Source organism: Schistocerca nitens, chromosome 6, assembly GCF_023898315.1.
Source record: "Schistocerca nitens isolate TAMUIC-IGC-003100 chromosome 6, iqSchNite1.1, whole genome shotgun sequence".
NCBI classification, from domain to species: domain Eukaryota; kingdom Metazoa; phylum Arthropoda; class Insecta; order Orthoptera; family Acrididae; genus Schistocerca; species Schistocerca nitens.
Window position 1 is genome coordinate 405,959,345 of NC_064619.1, and position 17,821 is coordinate 405,977,165.

General features: G+C 41.6%; 1 protein-coding gene across 1 annotated transcript in view; it reads left to right on the top strand.

Annotated features, from left to right (window-relative positions):
* The window catches only part of LOC126262731 (protein misato), a 94,679-nt gene that overhangs the window by 53,270 nt on the left and 23,588 nt on the right, over window positions 1–17,821 (top strand). Inside the window, exon 5 of the mRNA XM_049959534.1 lies at window positions 4,956–5,243. Within this exon, the coding sequence (XP_049815491.1) occupies window positions 4,956–5,243 (288 nt within the window). The remainder of the gene's footprint in view (window positions 1–4,955; window positions 5,244–17,821) is intronic.

Consider the following 17,821-nt stretch of genomic DNA (forward strand, 5'->3'; position numbering starts at 1 on the left):
CGTAATCCATAAACCAGTCTAATGTTTATATCGTATAGTTTACCTGTATCTGCAGTAACATGTGAGGAATTGAAGAAAGTAACACTGTGTTTGCAATAACTGCACATCAACTCTAATTCACAAGCAAGTCCTACATGTAAGTTTGTTTTCAATGAAACACCACATTTTCCACATTGTTTGCAGTACACATTGTTCTCCAAAACGTCTGATAATAAAGAGACGTTAATTACCTCATATTTTGTAGTCCCAGCATTTAGTTTCTTGTATTCTTCTTCAATTCCAGCTAGTTTTCTTCTTGAAGCACTTTCCGGTATAGTGGCAGCAGCATCACTCAATGTATCACTGCCCGTGTTGAGGTTAGTCGCTACTGGGACATCAGATACTGATGAAGACGAATCAGACGAATTTTTAATGCACTTTACTTTCTTGCGCCAATGTACACGCTTTCTAAATACCTTCGGACTAGGTCTTGGCATGTTGAAGGAAAGAAAACTCAATGACTTCTCCACATATGACTTTCACAACAATGACATGGATGTACTCACAAAGGAAACAATACAAATGGTGCAGAATCTATTGTCAACTGTCTAGCAGTGTAGCCAACAGAAAAGCTAACCCTCTTGTGCTCAATTATATCTCTGGCAAGGCTGTCTATATCAGGTATATTTCGCGTCCCATATATAAGGTGCGGAACATCGTGTGTCGAAATTATTTTAAAAAATTATTTAAAATAGTTCTATTCACGTCATCCAAATATTTTATACATGGTATTAAACAGGAGAGTCTAAATTTTTCGAAAATGCATTTACCCAAAAATCAATTTTTTCATCGAAAAACTCATTCCGTATACCCTTAAAAATAAATCAGTCAGTTGACACCAACCAAAACCCTGGAAACAAATTGTGCACAACTTTTTTCACACATGTTTAATATCAGAAACAGTGCAATGCACATCTGTTTTGGGAAGTGCAATTATTATGTTACTGAGATCCAGTTGTTTCCTATGTCTGAAACAATGTTTATTCATTCAGACTGTGAACCTCATGGCTCTCCACTTATAATCTCTTGCTTCTTGAATACTATTCAGACAAATAATGTTGTTATTCTCAATATGGATCCTTCATCACTACTCCTGTTCTTGTTCTGGAATCTGGAAGATTTAATCAATTCTCATTATCTACTATATAATAGAAAAAAAGAAAGACAACAGACACTCAGTACGAATACTCACCCTATTCCCCAGCCCAAGGATCCCTGCCTGATAGGTACTTCACTTATGGGATGGAGGAAAAAGATGTTTGCCAATCCTACAGAACAGACACCACTGGCTTCACGTCCACAGGCCCCGAAAATTTGTACTTGTGGGTAACGCACAAATAAACTGTGTTGTGTTCGCAAAACAACAGTGGTGAAAACTAGTTGCAAAGCACAGAAGTAAACCCGCACTTGTAACATACCAATTGGTATGTTCTGTTTTGCTTCAGTTGTGGCATTATCATTGAACTAGATGCAAATGAATTTAAAGCTTCTTTAAAATGCAATAAATTACTTGAGTTTATTTACTGTACATTGCTCCCAGATTCCTACAAGATCTTGACGCACTAAAGGATAGCAGACACAACCTCTCTCACTCGTAGCACATAACTTTATAACTCACTTATTACTTCATAGCTGTTCCACCATAGTGTGTTGAGAAATTCCTGACAAATTGTGACTTGTGATTAATTTGTCTTGTAACATACATTTCTAAATTATTCGATTCAAGTATGAGAGAGACACCAAAGCTTATGATAAAACTTGACCACAATAAAAAGTACAACAAATTCTAACAACATAACTTAATACTAAACACAGTTCTGTTATGGAAAATAGTTAATCAGTAAATCTAATGCTAGGTTACAACTTGCTGAAATTATCAATTCATCCTTCATGAATTATTCTACTCAGTATTCAGATTTTGCCACAAAATACTGTAGCTTATTTTTAGAGGATCTATATATTGAGCCTTTTTTTGCTTGTTAATGTGTTATGTACTTTAATCCTCAGAAACTGTCAAGTCCGAACATATAATTTCAATTGATGCACAGGAAACAATGATTATGTTTGGTTCTTGGCTGTGAGTCTGATCAAAATAATTTAAGTCTGTTGAGCAAAAGATTAGAATTAAGTAAATATATGTGGGAAGCAGGCGAAAGTTAGGATTTGTACTTTTCAAAGTAATGCATGACAGGATTTATTTAGCTGTGCAGCAAACCTATATCCAAAAATGTTTGTCAATTACATTAGCATCCCCGGAAAACTATGCATATCTTGTGACAAGATTAAAAATAACTGTGCTATTATTTGTGTATTGATGTGAGTAGCATTTGCTAGTATTTGTATTTTGAATGCAAAACTGCTTAATTTATTTGATGAGAGCTCAACATTTCTATTGCAGCTAGAAATGTGTATCTAAATTTAATCCAAGAAGTTTGACACAATCAGCATGTCATAAATTGCTCGTTACAATTTATTTTAATCTCTTGGCACTCTGAATGTTTGGTTTTGAACTGTACCATATGGGTTTGTGCTATGTTCAGTTTCATCCCATTTAGTTGAAACCAGTTAACAGTAGAGCCAAGAATTTCTTGTGCATCATCATCTTCAATTGAAACAGAAGTCTTACATGCAACAGAACTGGTGGAGAATTTGTATTCAGTGGTAAGTCGTTTACAACGAATAGAAAGAGAATTGTCCATAAAGTGTAGCCTTTTACACATTCTTCACCAAGTTTCATTCTCCTTCATTCTCATTTTTTTAAATCCAAGATTCTCTTTTCATTATCATGGGAAATCAAACTTTTGTACTCTCTGGGTCAACTAGATCTGGTAGAAAACTTAAAGGTTTTAATACAACAAATTAACAAGAAAAGACCAACACACAAAAATAATGCTAACTTTTTATTGATCTATTTTGTAAACAGATGCCTAATTTTATGCAGTCAGAATAGAAGTAAGAAGCTTGTCTTAAATTTTTTGTTTCATGTGAATTTATTATCTCCAAACTGGGATGGCAGTGCCAGTAACAACTCAGTTAAGCAAGCTACTCAGTATCATGCAGGAAAAGCAGCTTGGCAAAAATATGTAGTATGTTAATAATGTGACACTAGGATAGCACTACATCGAAACTGAAGGTAGCTAGACACTGCATCCTGAGACACAGAATGAGGGGTTGTACACCATTTAAGAATAATAATTCATTGCATTTGAAATTACAATTACCTGCTCTCTCCTGTTTTGCAGTTATGATATAAGCTGTTGCAGAGCACTGCTTTTGATCTTATATTTGTCTAGTTTGTAGTTAGCAAGGCATGATTTACCAAGTTGATCACCCACGTAAACTCACAAAAGATTCCAGCAACTCCTCTGATTTAATGCTTTCCTTATCTTTTTGAGATAGTGTTTTATTGCATCCAAAATGCTTTTCCCTGTGTTAGTTATTTGGAATCGTATTTTCAAATAACATTTTGAGTATATACTGCAGCTACTATTTTCAACACTATCTACAATATTGGAAGAATAGAAATATGTTGATAGTTTTCAGTATCATACCTCGATCCTTTCTTGACCAGGTGTTTAACTTCAGCACATGTCAACATGTCAGAAAGCATCCCGTCCAGAAAATTCATTTATTATTTGATGTAGCTTAAATGATTTGATTACTGTGATGTGTATCCTGTCCCACCCAGCAGAATTTTTTTATTTTTTTCATCATAATAAACATTGTACACATCCTGTATGAAAAATTATTTTTAATTCTTCTTGATCAAGTCCAAAGGGATTTACTTCATTGTCATACCACCATCTCCTTCACTACATCCGTGAAGACTTCATTTAAGAAACCCTGTATTTGAGCTGGATTTACAATAATGCCATTGCCTAGTTTAGTCATAGATATTTCACTACAATAAAATTTTTTGTTCATTTCAAGTCACATTTTTCTTGCTTGAGCAACGATAATTCTACCTTAAGAGTGGCAATGTCACTATATAGCATTTTAATCATTTCTTCTTGTGAAATCACTGTGGATGTTAGTTTCATGTTTTTATCATGCAAAAAATCTAGAAATGACCACTGAATATCGTCACTAATAAAGTTTAGGCATACTTTAGCACACTTTTCATGCAACAATAATGTGCGTTTCACATACGTAATTCCTTTTATATTTCTTTTCTGGTACTTTTTGCATGGTACCCTATTACACTTCAGCTTTTTTGTGAGTGTTGTGGCATAGCTCTTGTATACAGGTGCCATTTTTCCAGAATTGGTGGTTTATTCATACCTGCAGATCTGAGCATGCTGCTAATGTAACCAGTAAGTGCAGAGTGTCTTTTCTTCCATAGCTTTATACATAGATGTAAGGGGATCCAGAAACGGAACATTGCTGAATATGTTTCATTTACAAATAATCCTCCAACATCCACTCTACCATTTATGCTGTTATTGAATACATCTGTTCAAAACATGAATAAAGTCCACACAAATGTATGGAGGTCCTTACAGTGAATACTATAAAGAGTATGTAAAAAAATATGTTGCATGTGCTATTTTTAACACGTGGAGATCAGAACAAGATAAGTTGTATTACAAGAACTATTTGGTCTCTCTCTCTCTCTCTCTCTCTCTCTCTCTCTCTCTCTGTGCGTGTGTGTGTGTGTGTGTGTGTGTGTGTGTGTGTGTGTGTGTGAGAGAGAGACAGAGAGAGAGAGAGAGAGAGGGAGGTATAAATGTGATTGGCATTATATAATTGATGTTTGCTTTTCTGCAAGTAACTGGGCCAAATTTTGGTCTCAGTTATTGACTGCTTTCTTTCTTTCATGTTACAATTTTAATTTTTGTAGAAGTGCAGTAGCATTTAATTGTTTTGTACTGAGTTTATATGTGAACTCAATGAACTGACAAATTCTTTCTCTACAGGGCTTTCAAATAATCGCAGATAGCACAGATGGATTTTCTGGCTTATGTAGTGGGTTACTGGAACACCTGGCAGATGAGTATCGAGGAAAGAGTTCTCTTACATTTCCTACTATTCGTTCCACATACCCAGGCAGCACGCCTCTTCAAGACAGCATTCACACAGTGAACATATTGTTAGGATTTACAAGTTGGGCAGAGCACAGTTCACTGTTGGTTCCTCTGAGTACAGCCTCTTCCGGATGGCGGACAGTTGGCCCACCACGTCACTTTCCATTGCTACAGTATAATGTATGTTGAGAAACCATTGCAGTTTGTTTAATTTTTGATGCACTCTTTAGTTTTAAGGCACCATTATAAGATTAATGAAATGTGTATATACACGAGAAGATGTTCACCAAGTGCAAAATATGTTTTTACATTGCAAGACAGGTTAACATGGAACAAAGCCTCCAAAATATATTTGAAATGTTTAGTAAATGACCTATTGTCAGATCATTTGCAGCAAGAAAACAGTATCATTCAAATTAATATTTCAGGTGTGACAGTCCACACTGTTGAAAAGATTCAGCATGTGTAGTGCTCCACATTTGTAGATGTTTTCTCTGCTCTTCTTCCAATCTTGCAGTATTGCCTGCAAGCTGTAACAGTTAGTTTAGGGGCTGGAGGAGTGATAGGACTGATAATGTGACCAGCTTTATGATGTCAACTAACAAATCCTTGAGTGTATCATTATTTTAACTATCAACCTTTTCTGGTATGTATTATTCCCTAGTTTGTAAAGAATCAGTGAGTTTTGTGGATTTCATATGTTATTGTAGGCCGACCTGTTTAATACAAAGGTTTCAAAGACAAGAATCTACACTGTGTCTAATATATTAAAATACTTAAGGTCCAGGGCACTTTTACGACATGGTTGGGAATCATCTTGCGTTTGGTGACACATGTTTTCGTAACTGAAAACAAGGGTCACATTAACTGACTGCACCACAGGAATAAAATTAAATTCAAAATATGATAATGTGTGGTAGCATACAGTATACTGAGAGGTTTCATGATGCAGGTGTGGACCTGCATAAATGATCTGCAAAGGTCATTAAAAGATGGTTAAAAAATTGCCGTATTTACTTATGACATAAGCATATTCATCCAAGACCGAAATTTGGCAACAGAAAGAACTGTTAGAATGGTAGCCAAACCAGCCTATAACTGTTTTACCGCAAATTGTTTTAAGACCTAATTTTACAGAAAAAATTATACAATTTCAAATTGATGAAAATGTACATTACTGCTTGTTCATGTAATTAAGTGCTATGTGTATTTATAGATTTGGAAATTTAATTTTTTCCAGCACCTTAAAAATATTCAAATTTTATATTATGTCTTATATGGTCCTCATCAAGCCAATAATCAAACTGTCCAAATCTTACAGTCTATATATGTTTTGTATTTGCATATGTCGACTGATCTGACAGTTTCATTAATTTTTGACAGATGGCAGCAGCTTAGGGACAACCACCTCACCCTGCACTAAGCTATGTCAACTTGTTTTTGGTGTTTTCCATGAGTATGCAGTATCTGATCAAAAAGTATCCTGGCACTCATGTGTAATATGGAATTTACCACTAGATGTCATGAAGGCAGACCTGCCGCTATAAAAGGAGGCTGAGAGTATTGTGTTGTAGGTAGAGAAGTGGCAACAGCAGAATGGGCCAGTCAGGTGAGCTCAGTGACTTCAAGCATTGGATATCACTTGAATGACAAGTCCATCAGGAAGATTTTAACTCTTCTTAAGCTGCCCAAGTCAACTGTTGGTGAAATGATTGTGAAGTGAAAAAAGTAAATTCAAATGGCTTGACTGGCTGGGTATCACTTGAGAGGAATTTCCAGCCATCTGCTGGCAATTCTTTCAATTGGACACCACTTCGGCGACTTGTGCATGCTTAACATACCCCAGCAACCCTAATGGGGAAAATTGACCTACAGTGTGACATTAAATTCGAAACATGTGTTATTCCTGGCATTTCTTTACGTCACTGAGAAGTGGAGGCTAACATAAAGGCAGACTGAAAAATCTTAGTGTACGACCAGGATTCAGTCCCAACACCTTATGAGTTCCATGCTCACACTTTACTACTAGACCACCAACGCCTACTTGTAAAGTGGAATAATCACAGATAAACCAAGACTAGGCAAACCTTATGTTCTGACAGACAAGGACCCGTTGAGCATTGTGGAGGGCGGTTTAAAAAAAAAATGCATGAAATCAACAGAAGGCTTCATTTGTGAGTTCTCAAGTGCTACCAGCAGTCCAGCTAGCACAATGACTGAATGTAGCAAGTTGAAAAGAATGGGTTACAATGGTTGAGCAGCTTCTCGTAAGCCATACATTTGTGTAGTCAGTGCTAAGCCTTGCTTGAGGTGGTGTAAAGAGCAATGCCACTGGGCAGTGGATGACTGGAAATGAATGATTTGGAATGATGTATCATGCTATACTGTGCAGCAATCCATTGGAAGGGTTTGGGTTTGGCAGATGCCTGGACCTCATTAAGTGCTGTTGTGTGTAGTGCCAACAGTGAAGGACAGAGGAGGTGGTGTTAGATGCAAGGATATTTTTCATGCTTAGGGTGCAGTCTGTTTATTGTGACTAAGAAAAGACATGAACACATTTTACAGCATTGCATATTGCATACATAGAGGAATAGTACAGAGTTGATGATTGTTTCAATCAGCAGGACAATGGACCTTGTTATAAAGCAGCATCTGTGTGGCAGTGGTTTATGGATGGTAACATTCCTGAAATGGAATGGGCATCCCAGAGTCTCGACTTGAAAGTCAATGTAACACCTTTGAGATTAGTTACAGCATCAACTTTGCTTCCGACACTAATGTTAAGCATCACTACCTTCTCTGCTTTTGGCTCCTGAGGAAGAATGGGTTTCCTTTCCTCCACAGACATACAGACACCTCATTGATAGTGTCCCCAGCACATTTCAAACCATCGTAAAGACAAAGGATGGACACATCCCATATTAATGTCCACTGATAGGTATCCAGATACTTTTGATCAGATAGTATATGAGAGGCAGTCAAACAAAAATAAGACACTAGGAAAAAGAGTGAGTAAAATACTCATTATTTCAAAAGAAATCACGGTAACCTTTAAGGCTTCCCAGCGAATCTTCTGCAATGTAGTCCAGACAGCCTTGGCAACATGTGGGCCCAACACTTTGCCAAGGTTGTTTCGAGTCTGCTGCAGAGCTGTTGCTGGGAATCATCCATACCGTTCTGATCTCTCCTCATATGATTTCCATATTTTAGGAGCCTTGAAGAAAGACATTAAAGGCTGTCGATTTGCTTTGGATGAAGAGGTGCATGCCTGATTACAGTCATGGTTTGATAGACAACTTCAAACATTTTCCCATGAAAGCATTGACCATCTTGTCTCAAATGTGTTAAAAGTTATGGTAATTACTTTTGGAAAGATAAACAGTTTACTTATGTTTTCCCATGTGTCCCATTTTCATCTGACTGCTCCTTATATATGTTCCTCAACTCCAACAGATGGATTATGAACTAATATCTGGCATTCAGACATTACATGTTGTGTTACTGTGTTGACTTGTGTACCTGTAATAAAATGCAGTTATACCATGGATCTAAAATTGACGATGAACTTAAATGAATCTGAATGTCTGCAGAATTAGTTTCAAAATGGAAGCAGCTCTTTTGCAGTTAATGGAAAGATGAGAGCTGTGTCAGCAGCAACTGGAGCTATTACAGCAGCTACAGCTCAAAGGCTGTTGAAGTAAACACAATAATGGTGGCCCTGCATTGAAACTAGACAATGAATATGGAGAAATACACTTCCAGTTACTCCAGCATTACTTCAGTGCTTTCCACGTGGCAGGTTCAGAGCTGCAGTGCTCTTTCTCTTTCTGGGTTATTATGCTATGGTCAAATGAACTTCTTGGAGAAATTAAACATTTGAGCCTCATGTGTGGATATCTTCAACAGGATTTGTAGCGTCTACAACTGTCTGATTGACACCCTGGCTCACTAGAGACAGCAGTGATCCAGGTTGTGAATCAGGTATTCGTAAAAACTACAACCATGCTTGAAGATGTTCTTCACAGATGGGGATGAAACGTTGGGGGCTTCTCCAAGAAATTCGTTCAACCATGGTGCAGTAGCCCAGAATTTTTTATTAAGTGTGATATTTACGGCTGTGAAAGTTTATATTTTACACTGCTCTTCTTTTTATTGTGGTGTAAATGGGATATTTTTTGCATTCCTAAAAAAGTAAATTTGTTGTCTGATCTGAACACATTGTCATTTTTTAATGTTTGTTGTTTGCTGTACCCTCATTTTGGGGAACCAACAAAATCCATCGTCAAGGCACTAAGCTTGAATTCCAACAATGTTATAAGCTACTAGAGCAGCGTTCAGTTGTTTGAGACTTTCTGTATGTGTATGTCTGTTATTAGACTATGGACCGTCTTGTGACTAATAAATGATTGCATTTCTGCATAGCTATGATTGGGACACTTTCTTGTCTTTCTGACAGCTTTTGACAACTAGTAGAAGAACCTGTATCTGGCTCTTAGCCATTACATACAAGGTGTACAACTTTGCTTCCGCCGTTTGCCAACAGGTGGCGACAACGGTAAGTATCGGTCGAAAGAAACATATCGCATATGTCAGGCAGTTAGCTTGGACCTTGGTCAACATAACCTCATTCAAACTTAGTCAATTTGTGACTGCATCATGAAGTTGTTCTTGATTGGAAATGTCAGTTTATGAGCCTAATTCTCGTCATTTGCGGCAGGTGTTACTGTTTTGTTTCAGTATGAAGAAAACAGCGGCTGAGTCTCATTGAATGCTAAGTACATGTGGTAAGGATGCTATTAGTGAAAGAACGTGTTGTGAGTGGTTTCAACACTTCAAGAATGGTGATTTTAACATTGTAGACTGACATAGTGGTGGAAGAGAGAATGTTTCTGAAGATGCAGAATTGGAGACATTGCTGAGTGAAGACTCATGTCAAACTCAAGAAGAATTGGCACAATTAGTGGGAGTGACACAGCAAGCCATTTCAAAATGTCTCAAGGCTATGGACATGATCAAAAAGAAGGAACTTGGGTCCCATGTGAGCTAAAACCAAGAGACATTGAACGGCATTTGTGTGTTGGTGAACAGTTGCTTCAGAGGCAAAAACGGAAGGGATTTCTGGATCACATTGTGACCAGGGACGAAAACTCCAAACACAAAAAATCACGGGGATATCCCAGCCATACTTCCTTGTCAACAGCCAAACCGAATATTCACAGCTGCAAAATCATGCTCTGCATTTACTATAAGGCATTAAAACAAAGTGAAACAATCACAGGTGCTCGTTATCGAATGCAATTAATGTGTTTGAGCAGAGCATTAAAAGACAAATGGCTGCAATACAGCAAGAGGCACAATAAAGTGATTTTGCAGCATGACAACATTCAACCCACGTTGCAAAAGAGGTCAAAACGTACTAGGAAATGTTAAAATTGGAAGTGCTACCCCACCTGACGTATTCTCCAGACATTGCTCCCTCTGACTAACACCTGTTTAGATCAATGGAGCATGGCCTAGCTGACCAACATTTCCGATCTCATGAAGAAGTCACAAATAGTATCGATTCGTGGATCACTTTGAAAGATGAAAAATTTTTTCAACGTGGGGTTCGTACACTGCCTGAAAGATGGGAGAAAGTAGTGGTCAGCGATGGAAAATACGTTGAATGATACATGTGTAACCAATTTGTTTCATTGAAGCCTCAAATGTTGGGGAAAAACTGCAGAAGCAAAGTTGTACACCTTGTATATAATGTCAGTTTTGATTCTGTATCCATAGTGAAGCACACTTTTATTGGGGATTTTGGAGAATGCAGCCCCACAAATTTTTTAAAGAGCACTCATAAACTCATGTGCTTAACTAGCCCAGAAGTTGCGTACACTACAGGGACCAGCGGGGCAGGTGTTAATGTAAGTCTGTTTAAAAAGTCCTGTTGTCTTCAATTGATACAGCCTGTGAAAAACACTAATGAAGGACTGCAGCAGTTTTTCTGTATGAAAATGTTTAGGTTAAAGGCTGGAGATAGTTTCGGTGAAAAATTAGTGTTGAAGAAGCAGCTTTTTAGGAAAGGTAAATGCTCTTCATATATAACTTCGGAGTTAAGAAAATTACTCCTGTATGGAATTCACCAAACCAGTTGTGTGACACATGGTATGCAAATTAAACATGTATAGTATGCTGGGAAAGATTTTTGACTTTTCATCTTTCATTGTACTGTGTTACTTAGTACTCTTTGAAATTTAACATATTATTTTGACTTTGCTGTAGAATTACAGCATACAGGTAGTGGAATACCATGACATTGATAGATGTTCACACATGAATACTAAGCATATGGAAGTACAGTGACAGCTAATTGAATTAAAAGTACAGAAGTAGCTAAGGGTATCTCTTGAACTATCCTCATCTGCCTTTATGTTAAGATGATAAGTTCACTTTTAATAAGAGATAACGACTCATGATATGAAAAGTATACCAAATTTTGTTTGTGTCTCACACATCTGCTCCCGTACCAGTATGTGCCCATATTTGGATTGGGCTTCTACTTATTATTTGTAACCAGTGCGTCCCTTTGTAATTCCTATATCCTTGCAGATCTAGATTTAGCATGAATGAATGTTCCTAGATGAGATTAAAGAAAATGTCCATGGCAGACCAAGTTTTCAAGTCATGACTACTGTACTAAAATACATAAACCTTTATGAAAAATTGCAACATAATGAAAGAAGCATCAAAATGATAAATTCATAAGGTATGACATATACTTGATTGGAATAACAAAGCCACTTAACTTTAGAAAACTGAAGATTCATGTCACCTATGTGTATAATGCATTATACAGGAGCACAGACCTTTGTGTAGTGTCGAACGTTCATGATAACAAAGATATCTGCACATTATTTCTCTACTACCTCATTTATGCCATATTTGAGGAATTTGAGCCAGATAAAATGATCAGTCTTTTTATCTTATTTATTTATTTGTGAATGTGATTTGCTGGCTTATGAATTGCAGCCCCTGTAGGCTGTGATCATACTACAGTCATTTGTGTATGTGGAATAGTGAGCTAGAGAGGACTAGGTGCATTGAAAACACCTGAATAAATTAGTAAATACAAAGAGTGATAGATGTGTTTTGTTAAATACAAAGAGTGATATATTTTGTTAATGATAGTGATAGAACTTCATCTTGAATGGTGGCACAGCATGGACGACTGCTTCAAATGTTGTTTGGTGTGAGGTTCCTGTTCATTCGCATCTCCTCATGAATATACTCTTTTGCTCTGGATACTTGTGATGCCTAAACAAAAGACAAATTCAACAGTAATGAGCTTGTCAGTATAGACAGTGGTGTGCTGATTGGCAACAGACCTTCATTTTCAGCTTGCCTTACTTTGGTTTTGGCTGTTGTAATGCAAAAGCAGACAAAATACTGTAGTGGTGAAATCACCTCCCGTAGTTCATCTACCAGCATCACATGGGATTGATGTCTCATGTGGTGGGCTGTAGTGGTGATCTTGACTGCTCTGAATTAGAGACTAAGCAAGATGGCACAGTAGTTGTGTGACAGGATTTATATTTGATAGGATCAGGTTTCAGATCTTGATCTGGCCATTGTAGTTGCCTGTGGCTTCCTTAAATCACTTGAAATATAATGGTTTCTTACAAAAGGGTGAAAAGGGGGCGGGGGATGTTTCCTTCTCCTGTCCTCGAGCCCCCAGGGGCTCAGCATTCATTTGCTGAGTACGGGCTTGGCGACCCTGGGGTCCTGAGCTGGGGACTGGTCAGCGCCGCCAGTCTCGTGTCACCGTAACCCCCGGACATGCTTCAGCGACCACCTTATGGTGCGGCGGTGGAATGTTGTTTGCTGTGGGGAATGGTAATCTTGGCTTGACCGCCTGGATTGCGAGGAAGGCCAACCTCTATAAAAACCCCTCAATCTTACAGTGTGCTCTGCGCCTATGAGAGGCATGGCTGTTGGGGTGGAACAGTCGCAAGCGGGCAACCTCTGGGGCACCTGCCGCACCCCAGTTGTAAACGGCTTACTCAGGCACGCGGGGCTCTGTCTGAGCGGACCTTTAGTTCCCTAGCTGCTCGTGGGACCGCAATGGACCCTTCGACCTCTACATTTCCCCCTACCAGTGGATTGGGTGGGCCACTGGTAGGAAAACACACCCCATTGAAAAAGCGACTTCGTGCTGCGAGTCCTCCAGCTCCTGGTGTTGCTAGAGATTTATCAGACTGTCATAACAGAGCACATGCTGATAACCAGAATGTGTTTTTGATTGTCAAATGGAAGGAGGGTAGCTTTGAGAGGTTTTCTCCCTTTTACATCCACAAGGGTCTTGAGGGAATTGCAGGAACACTGAAATCTGTGAAGCGACTGTGCAATGGGACTCTGTTAGTAGAGACATCTAGTTCCCGTCAAGTCGCTTCTCTTCGGAAAGCAACCTGTCTCGGAGAGTACGCTATCGAGACCGAGCTCCACTCCACTCTGAACTATAGTAAGGGTGTTGTGACATGTAGGGACTTGGTGGATATCCCCACAGACGAGTTAAAATCTGAGTGGGCTGACGAAGGTATTGTTGACGTGCAGCATATTATGAAACGAGTTGATGGGGACCTAGTCAAATCCGACTCGTTTGTTCTCACGTTCAGTTGCCCGAGACTCCCAGAGCATGTTAAAGCGGGGTTCTTACGTTTGCCAGTACAGCCATATTTCCCCAACCCAATGCGCTGTTTTAAATGTCAGCGCTTTGGGCATACTACGTTGGGGTGCAATGGGATAACCACTTGTGGTAAATGTGGTCAGCCTGCCCATGAAGGAGCCGATTGTTCATCGCCTGTGAAGTGCGTGAATTGCTCTGGGAGTCACCCTGTCTGGAGCCGGGTCTGCCCCATCTATCTCGAAGAACGGAAGATACAGGAGATTAAAAGATCTAAGCGCATCCCCTATGGTGAGGCCAAGAAGCTTTTTAAGGCCATGCAACCTCCTGTGTTTACAACATCTTTCGCTTCCGCTCTGAGAAAACCGATACAAATGGCCACTGTTGCTACGCAAACGGAGGTTGCTAGTGTTAGCACTGATACCTGCGTTTGCCAGTGCACTTGTGCTGCTGCGGTTGTTTTGAAACCTGCGGCTCTCCCCGCTACGTCGGACAAGGCCGTGGTTGCTGGCATTGGGGTACTTCCTGCCTCTCCCCATATGGCGCCTTCTGCCCAGACGAGTAAAGCTCCAACTGTTGACAAGGCTCTGCATTCTAAGCCCCCCAAGACAAAGATGCCGAAGGTGAAGGTTTTGCCACCTGAGGAGATAAGTCAGGGTCGGTCTGATGATGAGGCCATCGTACTGTCTGACATCTCCCGTGGGTCGTCGTCGGAGCTGATGGACATTGATGTCGACCGGGGGCGATCTTCTCACCCCAGGAATAAATCTCCGGCCAGTACGGGCTCTCCTCCAAAGCACAGAGGCAGGGTGAAAGTTCAGCCACCCTGATCACTGGCTCCCATATTACGGTGGAACCTGAATGGGTTCAGGACGCATGTGGCCGAATTACAACTCCTTGTACGAGAGTGCCCTTTGTGCTTATGTCTCCAAGAGACACATTTTCGGGCCACTGATGCTCCTTCTTTACGGGGCTATACCGTTTATCGAAAAGATGATCTGACGGGGGAAAGGGCAAAGGGTGGTGTTGCGGTTTTTGTCCGTGACATGCACCCCTCATCTGAGCTCCCTCTCGTTACAGACTTGCAAGCAGTTGCAGTTGACCTTCTTGTGGGTCGGAGGCTCACAGTCTGTTCAGTTTGCTTACCACCTCAGGATGCGATAGACTCTGCGGCTCTCACAGACCTTATTAGCCAACTCCCCCGCCCATTTCTTCTTCTGGGGGACTTCAATGCTCATAATGTCTTATGGGGTTCTCCGACTACTTGCCCCAGGGGTCGCATTCTGGAAAGCCTCATGATGTCTGAAGAACTGTGCATCCTCAACTATGGTGCTTCCACTCATTTCTGTACTGCTTCTGGGTTGTCATCGGCTATTGACCTTTCCTTTTGCTCTCCAGCACTTTCGGATTCTGCTCTGTGGGAGGTTGCTGCTGACCTCCATTCTAGTGACCACTTCCCCCTTTGGATTCGCCTCCTGGATGAGGCTGTGGCATTACCAGTGCCACCCCGGTGGCACCTCTGCAGCGCTGACTGGACACTTTTCAGCCAACTGGCTGTTTTGGAACACCGTGCCAGCATCCACGAATGGGTAGACCATGTTACAGCCGTGATCTCCCATGCTGCTGAATTGTCAATCCCACGGTCATCCGGTCATCCGGTCATCCCAAGAGGTGTCCTGTCCCTTGGTGGACTACTGAGTGCCGCTCAGCGATCCGAGCCCACCGTGCAGCTCTGCGCCGCTTCAAGTGCCGTCCCTCAGCTGGCAATCTTGTGGCCATTCGGGTGGCAAGGGCCAAAGCGCGGCGAGTGATTAAAGAGAGCAAACGATGGTCATGGCAATCGTTCTTGAACTCCATATCCCGCTCCACTAGTTCTACGAAAGTATGGGAAGCCATCAGGAGGATTTCTGGGAAACTCAGCCAACTACCTGTCACGGCATTGCTGCATCAAGGATGTCTCCTCACGGTGCCGAGAGACATTGCCCAGGCACTGGCCATGCATTTTGCGCAATCTATCGCCACTATTAACTGTGATCCAGATTTCTGCTGCTACCGCACTGCCATCGTGAGGGGTCATTTGGACTTCCGGTCTCCAAACTCTGAACCCTACAACTGCCCATTCACAATGTGGGAACTGGATTCGGCGCTGTCTGTGGCTCATGATACTGTGCCTGGTCATGATCAAATCCGGTACAGCATGCTGCAGCACTTGTTGCTGCCATCCAAGGAAGTTCTCCTGAATTGTTTTAATATGGTATGGTTATCCGGCACGTACCCTGACTCGTGGAGGGAGGCGATTTTGATTCCCCTCCTCAAACCGGGGAAGGACCGAACGCATCCCAGTAGTTATCGAAGTATTGCTCTGACGAGCTGTGTCGGGAAGACATTGGAACGCATGGTCAACCGTCGCCTGGTTTGGCTGCTCGAGACCAGGCAGCTCCTTAGCCCCTCTCAGTGTGGCTTTCGGAGATGTCGTTCCACTATAGACAACTTGACCCTGCTTGAGGCGACCATCCAGCAGGCCTTCCTACGTAACCAGCATTGTCTAGGTGTATTCTTTGACATTAATAAGGCGTATGACACTACTTGGCGCCGCCTTATCCTCAATCAACTCCATGAGTGGGGCTTTCGTGGCTGTCTCCCCATCTTCATTCGGTCCTTTCTTTCCCACCGCCTCTTTTGATATCGGGTTGGTAGTGTGCTATCTGAATTGTACGTGCAGGAGAATGGTGTTCCTCAGGGAAGCGTTTTAAGTGTCACCCTCTTTGCCGTCGCCATTAACAGTATCACGTCCACTATCCAGAGTCCTGCCCAGTGCTCCTTGTTTGTGGACGATTTTGCTGTTTTCTGTTCTTCCTCCAGTCTTCTCACTGCTAGTCGGCAGTTGCAGCTTACGATAAAGCGCTTAGAGGCATGGACTGCTAAGACGGGTTTTACCTTTTCTGCAGACAAATGTGTGTGTGTTCATTTTAATCGTTCTCGACGTCTTTTTACCTCCCCTGAATTGCGTCTGAGGGACACCGTTCTTCCTTTTAGAGACACTGTGAGGTTCCTGGGCCTCACTTTTGATTCCAAGTTGTGGTTGCCTCACCTTAAAGACCTCAAGGTGCGGGCCCTGAAGGCACTGAATATTTTGAAGTGTCTGAGCCATCGGTCCTGGGGAGCAGATCGGGCGCGTCTGCTGCAGTTTTATAGGGCTTTCGTCCGATCGCGTCTTGACTATGGTTGCACCGTGTATGGGTCAGCAAGGCCTTCGTATCTGAAGATTCTTGACACAGTACACCATGAGGGTATCAGGCTGGCCACTGGTGCCTTCTGTACCAGTCCCATCCCCAGCCTGTGTGCTGAGGCAGGAGAACCGCCGCTCGCCATCCGGCGGAAACTCCTCATGGTGCGACAGGTGTGTCAATTCCTTGCCTGTCCTACCTCCCCTGCGTACCCTACCATTGCCCGACCGCCTATGGAACGTATCTTTTCCAGTCGTCCCAGGGCAACGAGACCATTTGGGATTCGTGCCAAGCATTTGCTTGAGTCCCTTGGTGTGGAGCGTGTGGCCCCCCAACGACAAGGTTTTACCCGCCTGCCTCTCTGGTTGCTCCAGAGGCCCAGCGTCCTTTTAGACTTGTCAGAGTACGGAGGAGCTGCACTCCTGCGTTTGTTTTTACCTCCTTATTTTCCGATATTTTACACCAGCATCCCGACCATGTACCAGTATTTACGGATGGCTCTAAACAGGGGGACTCTGTTGGTTGTGCTGTTGTTTTCCCTGATCGAGTCGTCAAGTTAAGACTTCCTGCGGCGTTTACCATCTTTGATGCCGAATTGTTTGCGATCTTGCGGGCATTGGAGCAGATGAGATGTGTTCCCCGTCTTAAGTTCCTCATCTGTTCTGACTCCCTGAGTGCCCTTCAGACCATGCAACACTTGTACCCAGCGGATACGGTCGTCCAGAACATCCATGATGCCCTACTCCACCTGCAACGGCAGGGGAAGGAGGTTTCTTTCTGCTGGGTGCCGGGGCACGTGGGTATTCGGGGAAACGAACTGGCGGATGTGGCTGCCAAAGATGCATGTTCCCTCCCTCACGTTGTTG